This window comes from Astyanax mexicanus, chromosome 13, assembly GCF_023375975.1.
Source record: "Astyanax mexicanus isolate ESR-SI-001 chromosome 13, AstMex3_surface, whole genome shotgun sequence".
Taxonomy (NCBI): domain Eukaryota; kingdom Metazoa; phylum Chordata; class Actinopteri; order Characiformes; family Acestrorhamphidae; genus Astyanax; species Astyanax mexicanus.
Genome location: NC_064420.1, coordinates 6,273,790 through 6,301,609, shown reverse-complemented (window position 1 = coordinate 6,301,609; position 27,820 = coordinate 6,273,790). Strand labels below are relative to the sequence as shown.

The 27,820-nt window shown below is 36.5% G+C and overlaps 2 protein-coding genes across 2 annotated transcripts; one reads left to right on the top strand and one right to left on the bottom strand.

Annotated features, from left to right (window-relative positions):
• Positions 1–725: 725 nt before the first annotated feature.
• Positions 726–12,678, top strand: tmed4 (transmembrane p24 trafficking protein 4). Its single transcript, XM_022677281.2, has 5 exons — positions 726–912; positions 5,392–5,492; positions 6,646–6,771; positions 7,654–7,800; positions 10,095–12,678. Exons 1-5 carry the CDS (start codon positions 771–773, stop codon positions 10,242–10,244), a joined length of 666 nt encoding a protein of 221 aa, XP_022533002.1. The 5' UTR covers positions 726–770; the 3' UTR covers positions 10,245–12,678.
• Positions 12,679–14,224: 1,546 nt separating this feature from the next.
• plpbp (pyridoxal phosphate binding protein) lies at positions 14,225–27,536 on the bottom strand. Its single transcript, XM_022677280.2, has 8 exons — positions 27,410–27,536; positions 25,688–25,795; positions 25,462–25,497; positions 24,547–24,622; positions 24,250–24,390; positions 22,229–22,371; positions 19,356–19,454; positions 14,225–16,877 (listed from the first exon to the last, which is right to left on the bottom strand). The coding sequence occupies exons 1-8, from the start codon at positions 27,497–27,499 to the stop codon at positions 16,722–16,724; spliced, it is 849 nt and encodes a 282-aa protein (XP_022533001.1). The 5' UTR covers positions 27,500–27,536; the 3' UTR covers positions 14,225–16,721.
• Positions 27,537–27,820: the final 284 nt, after the last annotated feature.

The window sequence follows — 27,820 nt, the reverse complement described above, 5'->3', positions numbered from 1 at the left end:
ATTAAATATTTTATTTACTTTTTTCAAGAAACTCACCCTCAATGTATCGCCAAGTAAAAATAATATACAGAATTAAATCGAATGTAATTGTTTGACACAAGACTTTTATTTTGACGTTAACTCCAGCGTTTAGTCTGACCCGAACCGAACCAAAGGCAGAGATCTTTTAAAGAAGAGACTATCCACTTAATATTCTCTTTCTGCATTGTCGGGTTACCAGAGGGCGCTCCGAGCGAGTCCAAAAAGAATGAGTTTATATGGAGCAATTGAGCAAGTTTATTAATGTTTCTTAATTTTTATAATAAAAAATTGTAAACACTTGCATTACATACAACAATATAAAATCTTCAGCACTTGAGACACTTGAGCTTTAGCTCACCAACCAATCAGCAAAAACTACCTAGCAGTAATGCTAGCGTCTTTACTGCTTAAAACACGTTTTTTCAGCAAAATAGAAAATACAAGTATTTATTCTTTGATTTTCCTAGCAAAATACTTTTCTTATATTTCTAAAATGAAAACATATCATGGACAAGTAGTTATTAATTATTTTTAATTTGTTTTTTTAGCCGTTTAGCTCTATTCTCCCTCATTCATTAAAGACTCACTCGCGGGCTCCCTCTAGCGATTAGCAGTAGTCTACTGCCATAATGTGGGGAAAAGTGCTTATTGTAGGGAATTGGGCAGCCTCGCCATAAAATAGCTTTGGTACTGTTTGAACCGATGCCAAGAGTCGACTCCTGCAGAAGAGACTTCTGTGCTGTGTAGAAATGACGGCTGTGGTGGTTTGTGCTGCTGGGCTCCTGCTGCTGTTTGCTTGGTTTTCTCCGAGCAGAGCTCTTTATTTCCACATTGGAGAGACGGAGAAGAAATGTTTTATAGAGGAAATACCCGACGAGACCATGGTGATAGGTATGTGCTCGACAATGGCTGCTTAACTAGCTAGCCTTAGCCCCTGTGCTCATCACCATCCCCATCATTCTCTTTACAGTGTGCCGCGTTGGCTCCTCAAGAATCATTTCATTCAGTTATAGCTAAATGATTCGGATCATCCTGAGTGATTCACTCCCTGGTGTTTGTACTACATCTCCGTAGCTGTAAAACTAAAAGCTAGGTTAGGATTTAGTGATTCATTCGTTAAACCCGATATAAACGTGTTATTTATGGAGTTACAGAGCTATAAACTCATTTCTGTGAGGCGAGTCTTTAAGGAACCGATTCGCCGCGTACTGCTCAAGCTGAGCCCTGCAGGAGGAGGAACAGGTGCAGCCTATAGCCTTATTATTATTATTTACTATGGAGCTTTAAATTAATCTCCTATGGTGAAAAAGTTGAATAAACGCTGACAATTTGGTTGCATTACATCTTTTAAGGTTGATAAAGGAAAAACAGCATTTAAACAACGTTTATTTAACACTCCCTATTAGGCATCATCGGTTAGTGTTCAAATTCTGACATTGAATCAACGTTCGTTTATCGTTAACGTTACATGTTTTGAATGAGTACTGACATATTTAAGATTTAAGAACTTTTAAAAATACATTTTCATATTTAGCATAATGTACATTTACATAATTGCGAACGTAAGATATTTAATTAAAAACATTAATAAAAAATACTTAGAACACTGAAAAAATAGATAGAACATTAAAAACCAAAAAGCTTTTTCACTTTCCTTACACATTTATATTTCCTATGTTTACAGTAAACAGTGGAGAGGTAATTATAGTTACCCCTTCAGCTGAAAATAACAGCAGCACTGTACAGTTCTCAGTTTACTGCTAACAAATACTCGTTTTAGAGTAATATCATCAGATATACAGATCTATAAATCCTTTCTGATTGGTCACATGACCAGAAACACAGCCTTAATGTCTGACTATTATAGCTAAACTAATAGTTTTAGATATCAGTAATATTATTGTTATAACTAGTCTAAAAAGACTGAATGGTTTTATTAATCAACGAAAATCTGAATCAGAAATGAAAGCTACAATGAGAGTTCTACCAGTGAAAAAAACATTACAGTGAATTTTACTTATTAAAAAAAAACAGAAAAAAAAGCGCAACGTTTGTACAGCTGTTGTGATGTTAGGCTACGATTACAGACTTCAAGTAAAAATTCTAGATCTATTTATCTGAATAGTACAGTCTACAGTTTCTAACTAGACTTGACTATAAATAATATCTAATACAAAGTTATAAAATAAAATACCATATATCTCAGTGGGAACATATGACTGTAATTTAAGGTAAGTCATCCTGGTAATGCGACTAGTAGAAATGTTCAGTTAGTAGCTGATACCTGAAAAGAAAGTTATTGCTAGTAAAACTGCCTTAAAGTGATTGTAATTAAATGAAATAATTTCCAGCTGTGGTGAGGCTGTGCTCTTTGGCTGTAGTCTGCAGATTCTGGTGCAGTCAGAGCTGACAGGAGAAGTGAAAGTGGTGTACTGTGTGATGAGCCGAGAACCGATTTTTTTGGCCTCGAAATCAAAGAAAATCAAACGTTTGATTTTTTTCAACACTATTTTTGACAGAATCTGGTAGAGTACACTCTTTAACAATTGAGTCTGAACCCACTCCATCAGCAGCCAATCACAACACAGCACTTTACCCACCCCACCCTTTTACCCAACCCAACCAATCACTTTACCCAGCCCGCCCTTTTACCTAACACAGCACTTTACCCAACCCACCCTTTAACCTAACACAGCACTTTACCCAACTCAACCCATCACTTTACCCAACTCACCCTTTTACCTAACACAGCACTTTACTCAGCCCCACCCCTTTATCAAAAACATCACTTTACCCAGCCCATCACTTTACCCAGCCCATCACTTTACCCAGCCCATCACTTTACCCCTTTACCCAAAACAGCACTTTATCCAACCTACCCTTTTACCTAACACAGCACTTTACCCAACCCAACCCATCACTTTACCCAACTCACCCTTTGACCCAACCCATCACTTTACCCAACGCATCACTTTACCCAACTCACCTTTTTACCCAACCCATCACTTAACCCAACCCATCACTTAACCCAACCCATCACTTAACCCAACCCATCACTTAACCCAACCCATCACTTAACCCAACCCATCACTTAACCCAACCCATCACTTTACCCAGCCCATCACTTTACCCAGCCCGTCACTTTACCCAGCTCACCCTTTTACCCAACTCACCCTTTTACCCAACCCATCACTTTACCCAACCCATCACTTTACCCAACCCATCACTTTACCCAACCCATCACTTTACCCAACCCATCACTTTACCCAACCCATCACTTTACCCAACCCATCACTTTACCCCACCCATCACTTTACCCAGCCCATCACTTTACCCAACTCACCCTTTGACCCAACTCACCCTTTGACCCAACCCATCACTTTACCCAACCCATCACTTTACCCAACTCACCCTTTGACCCAACCCATCACTTTACCCAACTCACCCTTTGACCCAACCCATCACTTTACCCAACCCATCACTTTACCCAACCCATCACTTCACAAGCTCAGGCACCTCCATGTTGGCGTCTGAATCTCCTAGGTAACGTAAGTCAGGTCAGGAATCTGGTGGTGTAGTTTATCACACCCAGTCATGTAGTGTGTGCTTTATATTGATTCAGATTCAATACAAATCAATAAAACAGTGGTATAGTAGGGGTGTCACGATTCTCTAAATCCTCGATTCGATTTCATTTTCGATTTGAGGGTCACGATTCGATTCGATTCTCGATTTTCTTGTTTTTTTTTCTTGTTATTATTTTATGCCTCATAAAATTTAAATAATATATTTATTATTATTATTATTATTATTATAAATATTATAAATATTATTATTATTATTTATTAAGATATATATGGTAATGCCATCTAGTGACTTTTTTTGGTAGCAACAGTGTGCACTATTAAAACAAGCAGTTTATCAGAGCTGTGTGTGGATGGCTGGTGAAACTGCTCATTACATGAAGCTGCAGTTCTTCATCCAACCACTAGTCGGAGCTGCAGCAGCACAAGCCCCGCTCTCTTCACTCAGTCACTACTACAGTACAGCCCAGCCACGGGCTACAGAGCTCAGCCAGTCCGTTTTTACTGTTTCTGTAAACAAATAAAGGTTTTAACCCCACTAACCGGATAATACAGCTCACTACAGTTCATCTTTCAGCCCAAGCAGCTAACAGCAGCAGGTTAGAACAGCCGACACGGAGGCACTGCTCGGATTACATTATAAACAGGTCAGTTAGCGCGCTGCTAACCTCAGGATGTTTATAACTACGGAGTTTAGTGGAGACACCACGGCCGCCAGGTAAGTCTTTTAAAGGCTACTGAAGACTATTAAAGGCTATTAGAGTGTAACCCCTGGCTCCCAGGGGTTACAAGAGGTTATTGAAAGCATTATTGGGGGGCAGAAATCAGTACAGGCTGGTTAGATAAGTGATGTGGGTATTGTCTTATAAATATTTACACATAACTTATATCTCTCCTGAAAAGCTTTTATTTTAGTCAGAAACACGCTTGTGTTTACTTTATCTGAGAGAAAGATGTTTTTTTAATTCAATGGAAAGCAACAGGTGTAGTCAATTATAAGTTTAAGATTTTTAATCCACCTCACTGTGATCTATAGTCAGTGTTCTCAAGTCACACTGACACACGCATTTCAGCGAGTTCACACGCTCTCACCTGCGCGCACCCACCCCTCCGTTAGGTACAGATACAAAACCTGCGCGCCCAACCCCCGCCCCCCCCCTCCCCCCCTCCCCTCCCCCCCCTCCCCCGTTGGACAGATAAAAACAGTGATCACACTCCCGCCGACTGCGCTCATTCAGTGGCTATCTCTATTTAAATGAATAGGATGCGCTGTGTTGGTGCCGCGCCATTTGCGTAGCGCGCTGCGCTATTTGCGTAGCGCGCGCGGGAGGGATCGTCGATCCTCTTTTTGACTTCGATACTCGAGATCGTGACCTCATTTCGATTCGATTTCGATAAAATATCGAGATCGTGACACCCCTATGGTATAGTGTAATACATTCTCCCACTTTAAACATCCTGTAGTGTATCCACAGATTTAGGCTACAAACAGGTTTCAATATGTAATTACAGTTTCGGTGCAGATGTGTACTGTATCTGTTATTCTAACCACACAGCTAGAAGGTTTTATTTTTGAGTGAACATTTTTGGTTATATGTGTGCTATCTATGAAACCATGAAGCAAACCTAATGCTCTTATAGTAGCTACATTAACACTACTTTTAATGTTGGGTGATTGTCTAATTGTGATGTAGCAAATTTGTCCAATTTAAAAATAATTTGTGCTTCTGTTTTCTGGTCATTTCTGTGCCATAAATCAGCATTTCACTGAATTATTCTCCTCCAGGGAAATACAGGACCCAGCTTTGGGATAAACAGACCGGCTCCTTCCTTCCAGCGACTCCTGGCCTCGGCATGCATGTTGAGATTAAGGATCCGGACACCAAGGTATCACCAATTCATATTATCATTCTATATCAGTATTTCTCTATCCTGGTCCTGGAGGCACCCTGCCCTGCACATCTGGATGTATTAAATACTGTATCAGTTAAAAGTTTGGACACACCTTTACCTGGTTTGTCAGTATTTGTTCTTTTTATTTATTTAAACTATGAAAAAAAACTAATTGAATTATTTAAGAAACATAAAGTGTTTTTTTTTATTGTTCAAAGTAGCACCTATTGCTTACACAGCAAAAAGGCACACAGAGTTGATTAACTTTTTTTCAGGGTTTATATACTGTAGCTCCACACTCTTTGGAGTTAAATCAACACTTTCAAAATAGTTAAACATTTAACACCTTGCCAGAGTTCCTTTTTAACTCAAATTTGTGTTTCTTTAACTTCCTAAATTGTTACACTAACTAACTAATATATGAGAAGAAGATTAGTCGATTGATATGACTTTTTATTATTTAATTATTATTCAGGACAGGTTAGCGTGTAATTATCCATTGTATTTCTTAGTGCATTACCAACACTTTATCACAATTTACTGTACAAAGGATGGTAACTTGCTCTTATAGCCTACAATATATTGGCTTGACAAACAACCATTAAACAAAATAGAACACAATACCCAATGGAAGGTAGCCCTGGTGGGCAAGATTTCACACTGATGGTAAGTTAGGATCTGGGGGACACACCCATTATGCAAATAACGTGTTAAACTGGGCGGAGTTTAATGAAATCTCTGTGGAGTTGGCCAGTATTTATTGGGTTTAGTGGGATTAACACTGAAATATTCAACTCTGTTAAATAACTCCAACACTGAACACCATTTAAATCTGAATGAGTTAAAATAACACTTTGAGAGTGAAAAAATCAACTCTCAGGTGTTTAACACATCTTGGCAGGATTGTTTCAGTCAGCTTTATGATGTAGAGTCATCTGAAATGGCCTTTATTTAATTGTCTTACCAATTGGAAATGTATCCTGTAAGTTATTTATTAATTTATGTCCTGTACTTTAGGCTCATGAGCACTAGTATACGTTTTGCCAGTTCACTGTACATTTTGTTGATGTTCTTGGAAGAATAAGTAGTTTATCTTGTTCTGCTTCAGTGTGGTCACCTTTCTCTTCTTTTGCATATTTGCCTGTAGGTGATTCTCTCCCGGCAGTATGGTTCAGATGGACGCTTCACATTCACCTCCCACACCCCAGGAGAACATCAAATCTGCCTGCACTCCAACTCCACCAAAATGGCTCTTTTTGCTGGAGGAAAGCTGGTATGACCACAAATAAAATATACATACAGTACTAGTCAAACGTTTGGACACACCTTCTTATTTAATTTTTTTTTCCTACTTTGTAAATGAATATTAAAGTCATCCAGCTTGTGAAGGATCACATAAGGAATTATGTAGTAAACTTAAGTGTTAAACAAACCAAGATACTCTGATGAATTTAAAGCTCCACTAGGTAGGATTGAGATTTTGTGCTCATGGGCTCCCCCTACAGTTGTATAGTGTAATAAATGTTTCAGGCGGATTAGTTTATCTTTCTCGTTTTCTGGCTTTCACAGACATATTCAGTCTCTTTCCAGCTTCTGACAGAGTGTCTGTATGTTAGTTTGTAAAGAATGAACCAGTAGTCCTTGTAGAACTGTTAGAACTAAAGGTCGGAAAGCAGGTCGCAGTTCTCGCGAGCTCAGAGGAGCTCCGGCACAGACACGAGAGCACCGCTATTCCTCCTATTACACCTCAATGTTACAATTTAAGTTATGCGGATGTTTTTAATTTGTGTCTCATTAGGATTTTGACCTTAAAAGGTTTAATCATCTGCTCTCTTTATTACAAAAAGAAAAAAAACATGAGTGAGCTTAACCAAGTCATTCTTTAATTAAAAATCAATATTCAGGTCTGGGTCTGGGCTCTTGTCGGTTAAAGGTGTTTTCACATTTTTTTATATATATATATATATAAATAGAATTTAAAGGGAAACAATTGCTCTCAGGAGTCTTGGTTAAATATTATTGATCTGAAATTATTAAATGGAGTGGAAAAAGAGTTTTGTATCACTTACAATTGTAGCCTGTTTACAGTCTAAAGCCTGGTAAGGTGTTATAAACAGCATAAGGTGTTAAATCAGTGTTTTGTGTCGTCCTGTAGAGAGTGCACCTGGACATTCAGGTGGGTGAACACACCAACAACTACCCCGAGATAGCAGCCAAAGATAAGCTGACTGAACTGCAGCTGAGAGTGAGGCAGCTCCTGGACCAGGTGGAGCAGATACAGAAGGAGCAGAACTACCAGCGGGTGAGTTTCTACAGATGGGCCAGACCCTTGTGAAAACATTAAATATACAGGGGTTGGACAATGAAACTGAAACACCTGTCATTTTAGTGTGACAGGTTTCCTGGCTAAATTGGAGCAGCCTGGTGGCCAATCTTCATTAATTGCACATTGCACCAGTAAGAGCAGTAAGAGTGTGAAGGTTCAATTAGCAGGGTAAGAGCACAGTTTTGCTCAAAATATTGCAATGCACACTATAACAGTATGGGTGACATGCCAAAAGAGGTTCAAAAGAGGACGAATTGTTGGTGCACAACTTGCTGGAGCATCTGTGACCAAGACAGCAAGTGTTTGTGATGCATCAAGAGCCACGGTATCCAGGGTAATGTCAGCATTAACCACCAAGAAGTACCAACCACATCCAACAGGATTAACTGTGGACGCTGTAAGAGGAAGATGTCTGAAAGGGATGTTCATGTGCTAACCCGGATTGTATCCAAATAACATAAAACCACGGCTGATCAATTCACGGCAGAATTCAATGTGCATCTCAACTCTCCTGTTTCCACCAGAACTGTCCGTCAGGACAATAAATTATTTTGGTCTAAAACCAGGTGTTTCAGATTCATTGCCCAACCCCTGTACATTCTCTGTATACATTTCCATAAAATGTATTATTAAGCAGTATGCTTTAAATTATATGTTGTGTTGATAGAATATATGTAGTAGCATTAAATACTGCTCAAAGTGAACTTTAGTGTATTTATTTCCCAGTAACATTAAGGTGTACACAAAATGTGCATCAATATGCAAAGTAGTACAATATATTAACAATATACTTTAAGGGTATTAAAAAGGTGTTAAAAAATACATACTTAAATCTACCCAAGTTTGAAGAAGTTTCATGCACTCAAAAGCACTATTTAATGCTTTTATGTTGTGTTTAAATATAGCTTAATTACAATTAAAATATACATAAGTTGCCAAGAGTTGTTCCAAAATAGGACATTTAGTATGTATTAAAGTACATATTTTTTATTTTAAAATGTATGTACTTTTCCATGTTAAGTATACTTAAAAAAAAAGGGGGGGGGGGGGGGGGGGGTTAGCCTTTTAAAGAGCAACACCGGCAGCCTTTTAGCCCAACCTCCTTTTTAGCAAATTATCTAGGACTGCTGCACTGCTCCAAACATTTTACTGTGTTTTCTGCTGTAAATTAGACATGAAACACCTTACATTGTATGTGTTTTCTTAGTGCTGGGTGGTATACTGGTTCATCAAGTATACCAGTTATAAGTTAAATTTTGTATGTACTGCTAGGTCTGTCACGATAACAAAATTTTCAGGACGATACATTGTCCCAGAAATTATTGCGATAAACGATAATATTGTCATTTTAAAGCATCACTATAGAAAATGCTTTTTTCCTGCTTCGGTTGTCCCAAAGGAGCTTTAAGACAGAATGTCACAGTAATAATATACTAGCATATTAATACTATTACACATTTTTTTTATTATTAAGTACAGACATTGTACTTCCAATATAAAAATATTTTAATATCCTAAATAAATAAAACAAATAAAGTACAAACTGAAAAAACTGCACTTAATATTAAAGAGACCTTTATACAAAAAATAAAGTAAAATCAAATAGATGAAAGTAACATTTAAATGAATAATTTTTTTAAACTCTGGATATAACACAAAGGAACTTGCAGATAATTTTTTCTGATCAGATATGCATATGCTGTAAAACCCACATTAGCGCAAAAATACACATGTCCATATGATCAAAGACACAGATGGCTCAGCCATAGCTTTTGCTATAAATGTATTTTTTAATGTAACTGTCAGACACTTGAATACGTTTGCCAGCTAACACACCGCTCTGCGTGCACTACACTTCTGAACGGATAGATGTCGCTGTCTGACAGATTCGACTTTGCCTCAGACAGAGAGCCGGTGAGAGAGCAGCACTAGAAATCTAGCGTTCTAATGTAAACAAACTCGCACAGGGACCCCGTGGCTATTATCGACGTCAGCAAAAATGGTCGCGGTTAAAAAAATTATCATACGATAAGTCAATAACTTATGTACTGCCATACCGTAGCTTACCTGAAAAGACAGTTGTAACGCTTTAACAGTCAGCAAATTATGTAACGTTGTTTTAAACTAAAATTGTGGTTCAGACCTCTACTAGACACAACAATCCCAAACTCAAATCTGTAACTATATCTATATCTATAACTTTTTTTTTTAATTGCAAATATTGATTAATGTTTGATTAGCTACAGTCTAATGGTCTTTGTTTGTTGTAGTATCGAGAAGAGCGCTTCCGCATGACGAGCGAGAGCACAAACCAGCGTGTTCTGTGGTGGTCCATCGCCCAGACCATCATCCTCATCACCGCCGCCATCTGGCAAATGCGGCACCTCAAGAGCTTCTTTGAAGCCAAAAAGTTGGTATAAAGCTTTTCAGACAGAGACAGACTGCTTATGGAAGAGGAGGGACGTGCAGACCGACACACAGCTCTGTTAGTCTGATTTTTGTTAAACACTGAACCTTTAACTGCTAAATGCTTCTGCTAAAGCCACACCCTGCGAAGATTCAAGGATTTAAGGTCTTTTCCAGACTCAGTACCTTGTATACAGACTGTAACGAAACAGAGTCTGCTGAAATGTTTAAACAGTCTTTAATTTTTTTAAGGAGGAGCCATATATTCAGCAGGCTTCATATTTTGTACAAATATTGCCATTCCTTTCTGCGTAAATCCAGTGAAGGTCAGATTAAATTATGAATCTGACTAATGAACTTGAATTTAGAGCATAATGCAAATTAACTTCAACAACTTAAATATGATTCGGCAAAGTCTGTTTTAGTAAAACTTAAATCTAAATTTTAGAAAATACAATTGCTAAAACATTTTAGTCAGCAGTTCTTTCTGTTATCTCAACAGAATTAACCCAGGTCTTAATTAGAAAATATGATAATTCAGTATTAATGGAAGAATATTGTTGCTCTCAAGTTAAAAGTTGTTAAAAAAAAATCTTCAGAATTTAAAAATGCCAGCTGCCCATTACATTGTGTCAATTTATTGTCGAATGGACCAATAGAAACGGCTCATAATATCTTCAAAGACAGTCAAAGGCTCCTTTTGATAATTACTTATTCTGCTTCTTCAGTAATTACCATGGCCCTGGAGATATGAGGCTTTGTTTTCCGACAGCAATGAAAAATGTGATGTCATAGCTCATATACACTCCCATCCTGAGGCCAATCCTTTTATTTTTGCTGTAGACTGAAAACATATGGATTTGACATTAAAAAAGGGATAGTAGATAAAATATCAACATTTTAGCTTTTATTTTTTTAGGTACTTCTATCTGGATCTAATGCACAGTTCAAAAGATAGCACCTTCTGTCTGAACCTACACATTTTGGAACATGCAAGCTGTCTGAGTTAAAAACAAGCAATTTTGAAGCTGAGAGAAGATGGAAAAATGAATCAGAACCATTATACAAATGTGGCCTTATCCAGTACAACCATTTAAAATGTCCTGAAGAAGAAAGTCGTCACTGGTGTACTAAATGACAGATTTCAAACAGGTAGACCAAGGAAAACTACAGCAGTTGATGACAACCTCCAGAGGGCAGTACTGTAGGTATCAATCTACTGTTATCAGAAGACTCTATGAACAAAAGAACAGAGGATTCACCAGAAGATCCATCTGCTAATCAGCAGGAGTATTAGACACTGTGGTCAGAAATTGTGGGAAAAAGTTTTGCGGACTGATGGGACAAAGATTATTATTTTTTATTAAATTTTCCGCTGATGATCCCAAAAATACCAGATTCTGATATCTGTAAAACACAGTGAAGGTAGTGTCATGGCTTGGGCTTGCATGAGCTTCTGGGATGGGCTCATTAACTCTAACTAAATCTTTATTGATGCACAAATTTATTTGTTCCACTACTCATTATAAGAAAAATCCAAATCGAAATGTAAATACAGCTAAAAATACAGTGGAAATGTTGGTCTTTCACTAAACCCAATGTTTTTAATCGGCAGCATAAATAAAAGGATTGGCTTCACTGTTCCAGTACTTTTGGAGGGGAGTTTATGGAGACGGCATTGTGTTTGCAGGTGTTATATTTGTAATCACGGTTGTGGCAGAGCAGTGTTCAGTGGCCAAAATGCATGATAATGTTTTTTGTATTTTTTTAGGACCCTGCTTCATTCTATTCCACAGTGCAGACTATCACCTTTCTTTGTTGTTTTAAATGTGTATATATTGCTTCTAAATCAAATCTACCTGTTTTGTTGATTGGACTCAATACAGTCATTTCAGAACTTCAGCTACAGAATCATTGAAACAGTTTGTTCTCATTTAAAGTCAGTATATATTTCTCTATCTATCTTAAATGTATACTGACAGGAGTGAAGATGAGATGAACACGCGTTTAATTGTCCGACTTCAGTGCATAACTCATGTAGTATTTCTACACATTCTGCTTTAAACTCAAGCTAGTTGTAGTGTTGCAGTTTTATAAATATTTTGTACAGAAAAACATGTACATTGAAACCCTGTTTTAAAATGTGAATTTTGATTCTTGGTTGACATGATTTTACATGTAAAGGAAGCAGCTCAGCATCTCACATTCTTTGTGTTAAATAAAAGTCTGTTGAACATACCACTATTTTGCAATGTACAATGCAAGTATGGTAATACAGGTATCATTAAAAGCATGTCAGTATGCTCCAAAACTGGGATTATGTCTAAGTTAATTTTATTTGTTTGTTACAAAATGTTTATTTGATGGGATGATGAAGGGTTTGTACAATTTCTCTGAATTTAAGACTTCCCTTTTTGTTGTACTTGAAATAAAACAATTGAAAATGTCTATTTTATTCAGTTTTGTCCACACAGTAGCAAATGAATTGTTCTTTATTAAAACTTAAAAGTAAATTCTGCTACTAACAATTTAAAAATGTCATTGTAAATATTCCATGGAAGCTAAAGAACTCCCCTCACCTGCTAGATGCCACTGGTCACCATTATTATCACCCACTGCAATGTCCACTGGTGAGGCTAATTTCTTTGATTCTATGATGTATTCCCTATACACACACATGACTCTCAAGTTATTGAAAGATATGTGAAAAATAGGTTTTAAAGAATAGAACTAGACTAAAGGTGTAAAATTGACTTTTGGGTAAAACATGATAAAGGGTACTTAGCTTTGTTGACTAGCCCACCTCCGCTCTCCTTTAGGGCATGTGGCTAACGCTACAGGTTGTAAACAGTGGTTTTTAATAAGCTTTTTATGCACTTTGAAACTGATTAACACCTAGTTTTAAATGTCAGGGCTCTCCGGGTTCTACCAATGAGGTGTGGAGCTACTTTGAGCCTGGATAAAGGTGTATAAAAGTGTTTTATCTGCAAGTGGATGCCCCCAAGTGCCCGTTGTAAAAAAGCACAATTTACACAAGTTCTCCTTTAAGACTTTTTAAGACTTTTTAAAGGAGAAATCTGGTGTGAAATGAATTTAGGTGGAATGAAACATGATACCATGATTTAACCTCAGCTTTCCCAAATACAGCGCTTTTAGCCGATGCTCCCAGGCGACATACAGCGCTAATGATAGGGGCATAGCATTGTAACAAACTCAAATTAGCCACACACTTCATTGGTGTGCCCTGACATTTAAAACAAGACACTGAGACATTAAACGTGAACAGGTAGTTTATTAAAAACACTTTATGCACACAGTACCTTTAAGTAGTACTCTGTGAACAAATTGCAAAATTAATTCTGTGGAAATGAATGAATTCCAACTGTTAAAGGTGAGAAGGTCAAGATAGTATTTATGCATTTCTACAGAATTTATTTTTTGAAAAAAAAAAAAAAAAAAAAAAAACTCCTGAAGGTACTGTGTGTACAAACTGTTTTTGAATTTTATTTTCATTTTGTAAGCGCTTCTGGAGATGGACTTAAGACATTTTAACCCCAGTTATGGCAAATATAGGACCTTGAAATATTTTTTTAATTATTAATTAAATACCTGCACATATTCAGAAATGGACCTGCACCAATTAATCAGAGCTCACTTTAAACTCCCATTAATCACCTTACCTTACCATGAGCACGCTGCCCAGTGTTCAACCTTACTCACAAGATAACACCTCACAACGTATACTGGTGTAGGTAATAGGTAATACTGCTTCTCCATTTTTTCCGACTTTTGGAATGTCAGTTGGACACTGAAGAATATCAATCGGGTGTATTTATTTATATTTTATCACCCTGACATATTCCTTTCAAACACATACAGTCCACACAGTTTATTGTTAATTTATTTTTATTGCTCATCAACTCACAGATCAAGTAGTTTATGTACAACCACTGATGGACAAGATAGTCTTTTTTTTTTTTTTTTTTTTTTAAGATACTGTACATATGGTCATATTAGGACAAATTTACATTTACCCTTCAAAGCAAAGTGCACAGACAGTAACCACCGGTGGTTAGTTTAACAATGTAAATACTGAAAATCCAAAATATGTTAAAATAGGTTCATACACCCATCATTAATTCTGCATAGTAAGACGCTTTAGTTTAAAAAAGAAAATGTTTTGTATTTTTGTCAGTTATTCACCCTTCCTTTAGAGCAGTGGTTCTCAAACTCTGGTATGCACAACTCAAATCTCAAAGTGAAGTTTATTATGGATTGAAATCTATTAATTTGTCATAACATTATTCTAAAATAATGATTTTTAGGGAAAATGTACGTTTTTGCCTAAATCATCCCTTAACGAACCTCAATTCAAAATAAAATGTGACTTTTAATTTAATTTTAATAGCCTTCCAAGACTAAGCTCCCTCACTGATTCAATCTCCACCATTCAGGTCATCCTTAATTGCAAAATGATGACATTTTTACTATAATATAAAGTTCTTCTTATTAGTAAAGACTAAGTGCCATAAATATTGCATAGTTACGGCCATTGCACATCTTTAAATAGCCATAAGAACTGACATCTGTTTTTTTTGTGTGTTTCCTGAAAGATTTTTAGGTTTTAGAAAGGTGTCGATTTGTAATTTTTCTAACTTAAATATTATTTGTGCTCAGTGCTTAACCTAATATGCCATGTATGTAAGCCTACACAGTTACAGTTCTATGATTATCATCAGTTTAATAGGCCCTTTAATAGAACCCTGTGGCACTCCATTATTTACAATAGTTATGAGCTGCATTAGAATTATAAGCTGGTGACTTTTTAATGCTTTTTAAAGGGAAATTTCATTTACCATGAACAAAAAACAGTAATTGGCAGATCGTAAAAGAAGGCAAGACCCAGATATAGCACTTTTTAACCAAAATAACTGTTTTTCTAAAGGCTGGACAATATATATATATTTTTCTTTTAGTGTTTAAAGAACACTAACTCTACTGTACATTTAATTAAAGAAAGTGAAAAAAAAACCTGTTTAATTAAACAATGTGCAGCAAAAATGGAATAAAATCACAGTACTATGCATTAAATAATGGTTCAATAATAGAATATCAGAATCTGCCACTGCTGATGCATTTTGTCTGTGTCAAAATATGATAAATACTGTGTATCGTAATAAAAAAGAAATATTTAAATATAGTGATAATATTTTTAACCACATCCCCCAGCAGCTCTTTCAACGCATGTTTACTCGCGTACACCACAGACTGTGGCTTTTATACTGTTCAAATCAATAACTGAACTATATTATATTGACCCAAATTAAGAAAAACATTGTGATTTAGATTTTTGCCATAATATCCAGCCATTCAGTCTTATTTAAAGCTCCACTAGGTAGGATTGAGATTTTGTGCTCGTGGGCTCCCTCTACAGTTACTTATTTAAAAAGAAAAAAAATCAAGGAATTCCTACCTAGTGGGGCTTTAAGAACCATGGTGCTTTTCAGCAAACCAGCTCTCTTTACAACGGTTTTAGCGGAACCGAGGATACATCACAGAATACGTCACCAACAGAGGGAGTTGCACAATTGAGACACATTACAGATGTCATCACGGTTTTATGCTCAAGAACCTACTATTTTTCGGTTCCAGCTAGAAACAAACTTGTCGGGTTCCAGAACCTGTTTTTTTTGGTGAAAATGTGCTGCAGGGTTTAAAATTAAAGTTGACGGTACTAAGCTCTAGTATGATCGCGTTTGGTACATGGTTTTAAAAGATTTGAGAACCACTGCTCTAAAAAGAATCTAAAGCAAATTTTCTCCAGTTAATGCAAATCCTACTACACAGAAAATTAATATGAATTAGACTGAATTACAATATGAACCCAAGTGCAGTGTTAATTAATAGTTAAACATAATAAAATAAGGTGACATTTTTTCAAAAAGGCCAAACACCAGTCTTAAAACAGCTTTCACAGCAACAGACGAGTAGGTAAACAATACATTTACATTACATTACTTTCTCTTTTCACAAATCCAAATGTCTTACTAAAGAGAGAGACACAGCAGTCCATGTTTCGTTCGACTGACATAACCAACAAACTCTGGTTTGTTTGATTTTTTTTTGTTAAACAAAAAGACACAATTTAAATTAGTTAAGAAATAAAAGAAAAATTCAGATTTAGTGTCCAAAAACAACAACAAAAAAAAAACTCAAAAGGTTCTAGCTACAATGGCACAACAAAACTACCAGTAATGTGTTTGCAAGCAGTGTTCTTTGCATCTTTATGTTATCAAACGTGATAATGTGAAAAAGCTATGAAGATTTTACAACTGTACAGCTTCTACCTTAAACCTTAAAACCACCTTCACTTAAGAGCAATAATTGAGATGTGGTGTGGGTAGGCCTCCACCAGTGTTCCAGTATTGTCTGTGAAATGCTCAAAAAGTCCTCTGTAACTCCTCAGATCCAGCGCTCCTCTCTTCAGGTCTTTAATGATCGCTCACTGTAAGCCGCTCCATCTTTTTCGCCGCTTCTTCGGATACGACCTTTGGCTTTTTCTCCGGGCTGGGGCTTGGGGTGGTTGGATATTCCCGAGTTCCAAAAATAGTGCTACCAACACGGACATTAGTAGAGCCTACCTCAATCTGATAAAAGAAACACAATACAAAAAGCATTGGTTGTGTTTAGAGGACAGACTGTGATTAGGGCTGCAGATAATGATTATTTTAGTAGTCGACCATCTCTGCTTCCTGTAAAACACATTTAAAATGTGAAAAGTTCTAATATCTAGTGAGTAAATATGTAATCTGTTGTGTTTGGGCACTTCTGGTGACCAAGCTGAGGGTGAACTTAGTGAGTGAGCATATTATAATGCTTAATATTTTGTTTCTGTTCCCAGTAGGGCCGTATGAAATTCGTTTCCACATTGCAGATTTTTAGGTTTTTAATAGTGCTGTCAGGAGATTAAAAATAATTAATCAAATTAATTATATGCTCTGTATTTAGTTCTTTTAAATTACACAATCACATTTAATCGCATTCATCATGAAAGTATTTTAAACTGTTAAAATGTATGTTTAGCTGTGGAGTACATGAGTGAATGAATAAATGAATGAATGAATGAATGAATAACTGGCACAGCTTTAAAGGCTCCCTGTAATAAACATCATTACATTACATTACATTACATTACATTACATTTGGCAGACGCTTTTGTCCAAAGCGACTTACAATAGTCAAGTACAATGTAAAATAAGTTTAAAGGTAAAACATCTTTGGATAGGGCTTAAAGGAGGTCAAAGGGGAATAATGGGATAGAGGAGTGAAGGAGAGGAAGAAGGAAATGAGGTTAGAAGTAGTTAGTTTGTTAGAGGTGTTAGGAGAGTAAGTGCTCTTTGAAGAGCTCTGTCTTCAGGAGTTTCTTAAAGATAGCGAGAGATTCTCCTGATCTGGTAGTAGAAGGTAGTTTGTTCCACCATTGGGGAACTCTGTATGAGAACAGTCTGGATTGCTTTGTGTGAATGTTTGGCAAAGCGAGGCGACGTTCATTGGAGGAGCGCAGCGGCCGGGAGGTAGCGTAAGCCTTCAGGAGCGAGTGCAGGTAGGAAGGAGCCTGTACTGTCATCACCTTGTAGGCGATTGTAAGAGCTTTGAATTTGATGCGAGCATCAACTGGTAGCCAATGGAGCTCAATGAGCAGCGGGGTGACATGTGCCCGTTTTTGGCTGGTTGAAGACCAGACGTGCTGCTGCGTTCTGGATCATCTGGAGTGGTTTTACTACACAGTTAGCAGGGCATTGCAGTAGTCGAGGCGTGAGATGACGACCGCTTGCACCAGGAGTTGGGTGGCCTGTTGCGTCAGGAACGGTCTAATTTTTCGGATGTTATAGAGCGCAAAGCGGCAGGACCGAGCAACTGAGGCCACATGGTGCGACACCCAGGTTCCTAGCAACCTAGCAAACATCAGTCAGTAACAGATGCTGTAAATACTGTATATCTCTTAAAAAACTAGACCAATTTATTATATAGTTTAAATGTACATTTATTCACCTAAAAATTACAAAACTATTATAGAAGACACTCAGACATGCCAGAAGTTATTTTTTAGGAGATTCTAGTCTACTTAAATATTATGGCCGCAACGATTAGTCGATATAATCAACGATGTCAATTATTTTTAAAGTTGTCGACTACAAATTTCAATGGAGATTAATCATTAATTTGTTACAGTAACGCATTACACAAAGTGCTGGAGACAGAAGCGTAATGGGAGATAAATGGGGGTAAATGACTCACTCAAACGGTTTACACTTAACTTCGCCAAAAGTGCCCAAACACAACATATTACATATTTAAATCACTAAATATCAATCCTTTCCACGTTTAAACAACGTTTAGACATTGTAGTGTCAGCTGTTTCTTTTGTTTTTACAGATGGAGAACATGGCAGATATAATCATTGAATAATCGAAAAAATAAATAAATAAATAAATAAATAAATAAAAATAGTCAACTACCAAAATAATCATTAGTTGCAGCCCTACCAAATATATATTAGAGTAACTACTCTGTAATACAATTACAGAGTAGCTAAAATATGTTGCTTTGTAAAAAAAAAATATAATATATATATATATATATATATATATATAAATAAATTTTAATGGACATTTGATATCTGGCCACATTTTAATCAAAAGTTTGCTTAGTAAAGTCCAAAATAGTCTGAATAAAATTAAAAAGGGGTGGTCTTTTATATTTGATTTTAGTATGCATCTTTCCATTTATAATATTTACCATGAGGCTTTTGTTATAAAGCCCAAAATGGTGTATTAGACTATCTGCCTACTGGTGATGCTAGCTGATTTTCAAAGTGATTTAATATCTGATGTTTGATAACATACGAATGGCACTGTATCACATAAATCATAGAGCCCTACAAACAATTAGTTGACACTGACAATAAAGATTACAAAAATGTTTCGACTCAAATTTCAATTATGCAGATTTAACATTGCAGCTGAACACAATCACTAGTGAATGCATTGATTTCCAGGTCAAAACCTGTGACAGAATACAAAATTAATTATATTATGTATAGTATTAATAATTATAAAACTCACCGCATGCTCAAAGTCCGTGGACATGCCCATACTCAGCTCCACCTGTTCTACTGAGAGCTTCAGACTCTCACACACCTGCTCTCGACACTTCAGGAGCATCTGCACATCACAAACATTCATATCACATTCAAATCTATGACAAAATACATAAAATCTGCAGCAGCTGATTCGATTAGCCAAGTATATTTATTTATTTTATATATAGTTACCTTTTTAAGTTGTGCTTTGAGCTACAGTGCACCAGTAAGCTAGAATTCACTACAGGAAACACTAAAGCTGGAGTCAACTTGCTGTAGTCACTAAATCATTTTGAATTCCACACAGACCTGCCACTGTTTTACTTAATCTTAATTATTTTACTTTTTAGTTCTTGTTTTCATTTGCTAGTTATTAAATATTATCGTTATTATTTAATTGATGTACATGGGGAGGAAATGATCAGGGTCAATACCGGTAAACAGCAGCCAGAGAGGATAAACATATCATACAAAAATATAGTCCAGGGTTTCTACACAGAGAGGCAGTAGCGAAGGGCAGGCAAAATACGCTTTGTGAAGTGGGCGAGATGTGATGTGTTTGAAGTAATATTTTTAGGTGTATTTTATTTTTTTAAAGTGTATTTTTAGTTACATGAACAGGTGAAGTCAATACTCAGGTGACTGACTTTCAGGTAGTGCCGTGTGCAATGTCATGTGATCGCACGAGGGAGTGATGTCAGTGTAAGATGCATTCTTGGTATTGTAATGTGGGAGAGACATGCACCAGGAATTACAGTTCAATTTTACTTTTATATTGCCTTCTTATTTTATTTTGTTTTCTTTTTATTTAATCTCTTATTAACCTCTTAAGCTCCAAGCCTATTTTTACCATTTTCCGCCTGAAATTACATACTCACATTTGAAGGCTTATCACTCCAATATTAAATAACTTAGAGTCAATTCTATGAATTAATATTACTTAGAAGCCTTTACACAATTCATTTAAAGCATTTTAATTTTTCAATTGAACATGTAATGGCCAAAATATGGTAAAAACCAGGAAACTTTTTAGGCGCTTTTCAGATTTTCTATTTTATTTTTATTTTTTTTTTAGACACATAAAATGAACTATTTATATGGAACAAGGGTTTTGACAGCTCTATATTTTACTATAATGTGTTTACAATCATATAAAATTTTAAACTGCTACCTATTACTGTTTAGGAATTATAGTGATTTGAACCAGTAATGGTCTTTTCTTTCTCCAAACGACTGGAAACTTTAGAATAATAAAAACTACCACTTTTATAACTCATTTTGCAGTAAACTCTGGGTTTTTGTGTGGTCTACTCATATACAAACAGAAATCCGCACTGTCTTTTTAAGAGCGGTTGTTCTGCAGAGTGGAAAGTCTATTAGACTCAGTATCTATGGCCAAGCATCTTCCTTTCTTTGCCTTTCAGCTGGCCGAGCTCGCCACCTGATTGGCTGACAGACCTCATTCTCATACCGTCATGTCCAGTAGGCTCCGCCCTGTCTGGCTGTGGGCCAGAATCGGCGTAGCGTCGAATAAAATGCTTTTAATTAGGAATTAAAGTTTAGATTCCGTCTCACATTATTCCTAGCGCGGGGTGGATATAACTGTGGATTATAGGAGACTGGATTGATGGATTTTCTTGAGTCTGGACTCATTTTGAAGATAAGAGAGTGGGGGACACGCTGGTGGGTGTTGGGGGGTGGGGGGAGTGACTTTAGGTAACTACAGGAAAAAAACTGAGCATTTTTCAACTCTGAACACGCGCTGCAACGCGCTCTTTCAGCTCTAATTCAGAGACCGTACATCCTACAGTAAAACGGAGCACAGTTTCGGAATCCGGAGGGGCAGACGGTTAGAATGGTAACATGATAACATGTCCGCATTCGATCAAATATGGACGTACGATAAACGGAAATACCAAGGCATATTTCGCCCTAAATGTTTAATTTCTGAAAGGAGATACAGCTAAATAGGCTAGATAACTGAAAAGCAGAGATTCTAAGCTTTAAAATGGTATATTGGCTGTCTATATTGAACCTATAACTATTCATAAACACAGCCAGATATTAAATATTATATCGTGTTAAGAGGTTAATAAATCTTAAATGTAATCATTTTATATAATTATATAGTTAAGTTTACCTTTTTATTTGTGTTTCTTAGTTGCTTATTTTCCCTCTGTGTTTTTAACCAAGGTTATTAAATAGTTTTTCAAAGAAAAACACGCACCCCTGTGCTTTACTGCCTGCAGAGAAATGAGAACAGCTCCTGCTGCAGTTTCTACTGTATGTGTGTTTTAATCCCAGTAAAATGGAGCAGTAACTACAGCCCTTTTAAATATATTAATGCTGTAGCTTAAAGGAAGATTTAAATGTATTTTTTGACTGGAAAAAGAAGAGAATTGTGGCTGATTTAAATACTGCAATGCCTCTAATGGCTTTAGGAATAACATTGTAAATTTATATTAAACTTGTGTCTAATTTGTGCAAAAGACCTTCTGAGAAATATATCTTTGAATACTTAAACATTGAGCATTTTATGTCTATTTATAGTGTTAATGGAACTATTAAAAATATTTTTAAAATTTTGTAAAGGAAGTTGTGTTTAAGTTGTTGGCGTATCTCTTCTTGATTTCTTCATATATTGTTTAATGTTGTGGGACAAAGTAAACTCAATACTAATCAAAGTAATTTTAATTTAAAGCCTTAGTGTTTTATATTATATTTACTCGTAACAGTAGAATAAGTTACAAACCTATATTAAAGCACAGAGTCATGCAAAGAATGTCCATAACGCCCAGCACTAGTTGGCTGGTTGGTTGGTTGTTTTTTTTTTGATTGATTTATTAATAAACCTACCTGGAAGTCTGGATTGGGTCCGTCACTGAGGTCATAGCCATAACGGCCAATAGTCATGAGTCCAGCGAAGTCCAGGGCAGTACACTGAGATACGATGTGCTTGATGGTGTTAACGGTTTCATCAGGAGGCAGGCCGTGTTTACCTAATAGAAAAAGTCCAGACGAGAAAGTTCAGGTTCAGTATATTTCTGTACTTTAATACTTTAATACTCTCCAATATTACAGGTGTGGAATTAATCTGTAGCAACACAATATGAATCTATTTTATATTTTAAGGTTTAATAAGTTTAAACTGGCAACATATCAGTAATGAATCTGTTTTTAAATACACCATGTTGGATCTTTCATTGCTTGTTACAGCCCCTGAGAACATGCGTTTATATATTGATATTTGTTGTATGATACTAAACTTGGTTTGTGTTATGTAAAGCATTCAGCAAAGTTCTAATAGAAAACATAAAGCAGAAATATGATAACACACACATTAACATGATTACACAAAAAAACAAAAACTCACATTTAGCTTCCCTGGGGCTTTAAATAATGGCGATACTGATAATCTCGGCAGAAAAGCTTTTATTTCCCTAAATTGCTTTGCCATTACCCACCACTAATAGGTTTGTGAGATTTAATAAGGATTTTTTTTTACTTTTTAAATGTCTCTGTCTCTGAAGCACAAACATAATAACTAAAATAAGGCCCTTTCATCCAAGTCTGATTTTTTGTTTTATGCATGCAGAGTTAAAAGGAAAAAAACGACAGGTATATTAATGTTGTCTTTCATATAGAGCCTAAAACTGACCAGCAGAAATGCTGAAAATTGCACCCTGAGTTTGTCAGATGCATTAGAATCAGGCTAACCAATCAGAGCTCCATTGTCACAGATGCAGACCAAACAGAATAGCTGATCTTGCTTAAACACAAAAGCTTACTATTTTTATAAAGCTGAAATCATTAGAACTTTGACATACAACCCAGCGCACTTGCTGTTCCGGATATTTATGTCTGACGTGGATCAGAAAAATTCTTGTTAAAAACAATGTGTTTGAAATCACAGCAGTGAATTTTCTACATTCAGTCATAAAAGTATATGTGGAAAAAATAAGTAAATATCAAGAGCTAAATCAATTTTAAGCAAAACACAAAAATAAGAACATTTAGTAATGCCAAAAACAATGTCATTTGCAAAATAAACACCATCAGATTGAAAAATCCCAGCTGTAGGGGCCTAATGCAGACAAACAGCTTTTTTATGTTATCAACAGGTGGGTTGTGAGTAGTGCTGGGCGATATGGTAAAAATCATATATCACGATATGGAATTTTTTATATAACGAAAACGATATAGATCATGATATACCACATTTATGTATGTTTTCAGTTATTCTTTGAAAAATATGACAAAATAATATCATTGCTTACTTTTTTCCAACTTTATTTCAAAGTGACATTAAACCAAACTTTCACAAATAAGAATTACGACCTTTTAGTGCAGCAATATATATGTATCAAATGAAAACAGATGAGGTAGATGCAGTAGCTAATTTTTCCAAAAGAACAATGCGTCTCCATTGTTCAGCTCTCATGAGTTTAATAATGTAAACCATGTCGCAAATCTGGCGTCAAATAACGTATTATAAAGCAGCGTCGCAAAACCACATTATGAAGCTTTTTTTGCGAAGATTACTTTATTATCACTTTTATAAACTGAGTTTATGCAAAGTGATCACGCCAATACATTTCATCTTAGCCTACTTTATATGCTTGCTTGAATATTTGATGAAATTACTGTAGAAATGATAGGGATGATAGAAGGTAAGTAAGTAGCACGATAGACACCTATCGTCCTCACGATATTTATCGTCATATCGCACAGCACTAGTTGTGAGGTGTAAATGTTTGAGTTGTGGTGTGAAGGTTCTATTTTTTACATGCAAAAAAAATCATACTCTGTTGAAAGGGCCTTAACAGTAGTGAATACCAGTAAAACGTTAACACACTATTTGAGGAGTGGACACACACTTTCCTCTCCGCTGGTGTTGATCTGCACCATGATCTTTAACCTCCGAGCGTTAGACCCTCGTAACTTCTGCCACGAGCTGTTCACTTTGTCGGCCAGTTTAACAGAGTCAACCGTCTCCACCATGTAGAGGTTTGTAACACCTGGGTGTGAATAAAGAAAAGGAATCAGGGAAAAATACACAGTAACTAACTACAAATAACCTTTACTATTAATATTTTAAATGCACAAAAAAAGTTGAGGATAACTTAAAAGCAAAAATAATTGAAAGGTTTGTAAATGGAAGTTGAATTGCTTACCCAAGAGTTTATTAACATTATTCTTCTGTAGGTGTCCAATGAAATGCCACTTAATTTCAGGGCATGATGATAAAATCTAATTCAGATAAAAAAACGTATCAGTAAAATGTTTAACACATAAGCTTATGCCTGGTCCACACTACATGGTTTTATTAGTCCTAACTAGAGCAGAAAAAAAACCCCACAGAGACATTTTTACAGATTTTTTTTTCTGACATTAATCGTCATAAGTCATCAAAATCCAACCATTAAGCCATCTTCCCTGAATAAATCTCTGCCCACTTTAAGATTACACATGCCCAGCTGACACCCCATCCTCAAAACCTTGCAGGAGTTTCTTCAGCAAAACTAAGTGTTTTCTGCTCAAAATAAGAAAGGGACATGGATGAAACCAAGGCTGAAAAGAAGTGTCAAAGAGTGCTTATATGTACTGTAATGCTAGCTGGAGGATAATGCAAACATATACAGCCAAAATGTTTGCCTGTCTGCTTTTAACCTTGAGTGAAACCTGAATTTTAATCAACGTTTGTGAGGTCCACCCAAATTCATCCGATGGGGTTGAGGAAAAACAACCGCAAAACATAATCCCCCCTCCACCAAATGTTGAACTTGGCACAATGCAAGCCGGCAAGTACAGTTCTCCTAGCAGCTAAGAAGCGTGATTTTTATCACTCCAGAAAACACGTCTCTACTGCTCTGGATTCCAGTGGCAGCACACCACTGTATCTGAGGCTTACTGTAATTCCCAGGCAGTTCTACTTTGTTATAATAGCACTGACAGTTGGCTGTGGAATATTTTGTAGTAAAAAAATTTCACAGCCTAAAAAATCCCTAAAAATCAGCCAGATTATGCTGTAGTGTGAGCAGGGCATTAACAAACCGCCAGTTCCTTTATTATATGTGGATTATACGCACCAGAGGGTGAGTGGCTTTCTCCAACAGTTCATTTACCTGTAAGAATGACAAACACAAAAGCTTTAACAAACAGTTTATAATTTGAATAAATGCTTAATATTAGCATATAATGGTCAAGTAAACATCACAATAAATACTCTACCACTCAAAAAACACAGTCTTAAAACACAGTCTTTAAACTTAAAACACTTCTGGAAACCAGAGACTGAAATCTAACTTTACTTACATAGTTCTCTCCAAAGTTGCGCTGTCCGTGTTTGTAAGCCTCCAGCACCATGTCCGGCGGCTTCGTTTTACTGACAGCTACTAATCGAGGAGCCACACATGGTAAAGTCTAAAAGTGGAGAGATAAAATGCAAAAATAAATAAGTGCTCTCATAAAACTTTAACTGTTTCACAGCAAGACATTTTATCCTAAAACTACACTAGTGATACTAGTCCTAGTGGCAAACCTCCTCATTCACACTTACTCCCGGCCGCTGCACTACTCCTCCAGTGAACGTCGCCTAGCTTTGCCAAACATTCACACTAAGCAATCCAGACTGTTCTCATACAGAGTTCCCAAATGGTGGAACAAACTACCTTCCACTACCAGATCAGGAGACTCTCTCGCTATCTTTAAGAAACTCCTGAAGACAGAGCTCTTCAAAGAGCACTTACTCTCCTAACACCTCTAACAAACTAACTACTTCTAACCTCATTTCCTCCTTTCCGCCTCTATCCCACTATTCCCCTTTGCCTTCCTTTTAGGCCCTGTCTAAAAATGTTTTTTTTTTTTTTTTTTTTTTTACTTGAACTTATATGTCTTTTATTACTAAATGTTCATCATTATTGCAAGTCACTTTGGATAAAAGCATCTGCCAAATGAATATGGGAAATATGGGGAAAAAAGGAAAACAGTGCAGGAAAAGGATCAAAAAAGCTTAATTACGTAAAGAAATAAATGACTAAGAAATTAAGGCCAGTAAATGCGAAAAATGTCAAGAACAAGAAAGTATCCTCAAGTGCAGTTGCAAACACTATCAGTATGATGAAACTGGCTCTCATCAGGACCATCCCAGGAAAGGAAGAGCATGAGTTTCCTCTGTTGCACCAGTCTCAGAAACCGCAAGTTAACAGCACCCCAATTAAAAGTCATCTATCTAAATGAGTAAAATATTCAGAGTATTTTGGACAATTTTTAGAAACATTTTTAGGTTTAATAACTACATTATTCTGTATGTGTTCCTTTAGTATTAATTTACAACGTAGGAAAAACGTGAATGACAAGGTGTGTCCAAACATTTGACTGGTACGGTCACCATATCTGTTCATTAATTCTAAGTAGTACAAATGATCATTTAAGACCTACTACTGTACTACTAATAATAAATAAATCTATATAATAAGAGTCTTGTTAGTTTGAATGTATGTGTAGGTATGTGCAATTATATAATCGTCTCTACTCGTAAAAAATGTAACTATACATATAAGAGAGACTGAGGTCACTCATAGAAATCAATATAAACAGAATACTAGCCAGAATTACATTTAGGATTGATCTTTCGTCCGATTTTAGGCTAAATCTGCTTGTTTTATTGATATGTGAATGTAAATAACTCAAGTATATTGAGCTGTACGGGTTGTATTGAGTGCTGAGCTGGTTGCGGGTGTGTGGGAGTATATTATTGACCCGTATCGTGTTCAGTAAATAATCTAACAGCACCACAGAAGGTAAATAATCCCCAGCAGCAGCAGTTGCAGTGTTAGGGTTATGTATAACTAGGTTATATTTGGATCGTGCTGGTTCTGGTCCAGCCCGGCGGGTTAAAGGTTGAGTCCTGCTTACATAACCGAGCACACACAGCCCCGCGGCGTGAAGGCACACAGCAGCGGCGAGTCCACACAGCGCGGGATCTACGGCGTGTCTGAGCCGCTGTGCGGATTAATAACCCGGGTATAAACTAACCTTCGGGCGGCGGGTAACCGCCTGCTGTACCCGGTCCACCACCGCCTGCACCTTCCTCCCAACCTCCTCCGACATCACTACTCTCCACATAGCGGCGCAGCCCAGCCAATAACAGCAGCGGGCCCGCGCTCCAGCGCATTACCACACATCCGGCCCCACAGCCGTCAAAATAAGAGTCCCCAACCATTAACGCAGCCGGAGGTTCTCTGGAGTGGAGAAAAAGCACTTAAAGGACCAATAATGATTATATTTTCAGTAGTAAATGATTAAATGATCAGAATGTTTCTTCAGATATTAATGAAACATTAAAGTATGGTTCATCTGAAACCTTAGCTGCATGTTTTTTGTACAAGTTTTTTGTTGGGGTTCACAAATTTATGCACCTGCCTAATTTTTGTCTAAACAAAATTG

Bases quoted from the DNA above. Each gene is read 5' to 3' on its own strand.
- tmed4 (XM_022677281.2), top strand. From the start codon at position 771: ATGACGGCTGTGGTGGTTTGTGCTGCTGGGCTCCTGCTGCTGTTTGCT. The intron at 913-5,391 runs GTATGTGCTCGA...ATTCTCCTCCAG, and splicing joins CGACGAGACCATGGTGATAG to GGAAATACAGGACCCAGCTT. The intron at 6,772-7,653 runs GTATGACCACAA...GTCGTCCTGTAG, and splicing joins TTTTTGCTGGAGGAAAGCTG to AGAGTGCACCTGGACATTCA.
- plpbp (XM_022677280.2), bottom strand. From the start codon at position 27,499: ATGTGGAGAGTAGTGATGTCGGAGGAGGTTGGGAGGAAGGTGCAGGCG. The intron at 25,796-27,409 runs GTTAGTTTATAC...CTCCACTTTTAG, and splicing joins CGGTTACCCGCCGCCCGAAG to ACTTTACCATGTGTGGCTCC. The intron at 24,623-25,461 runs GTGCGTATAATC...TATCTGAATTAG, and splicing joins AGAAAGCCACTCACCCTCTG to ATTTTATCATCATGCCCTGA.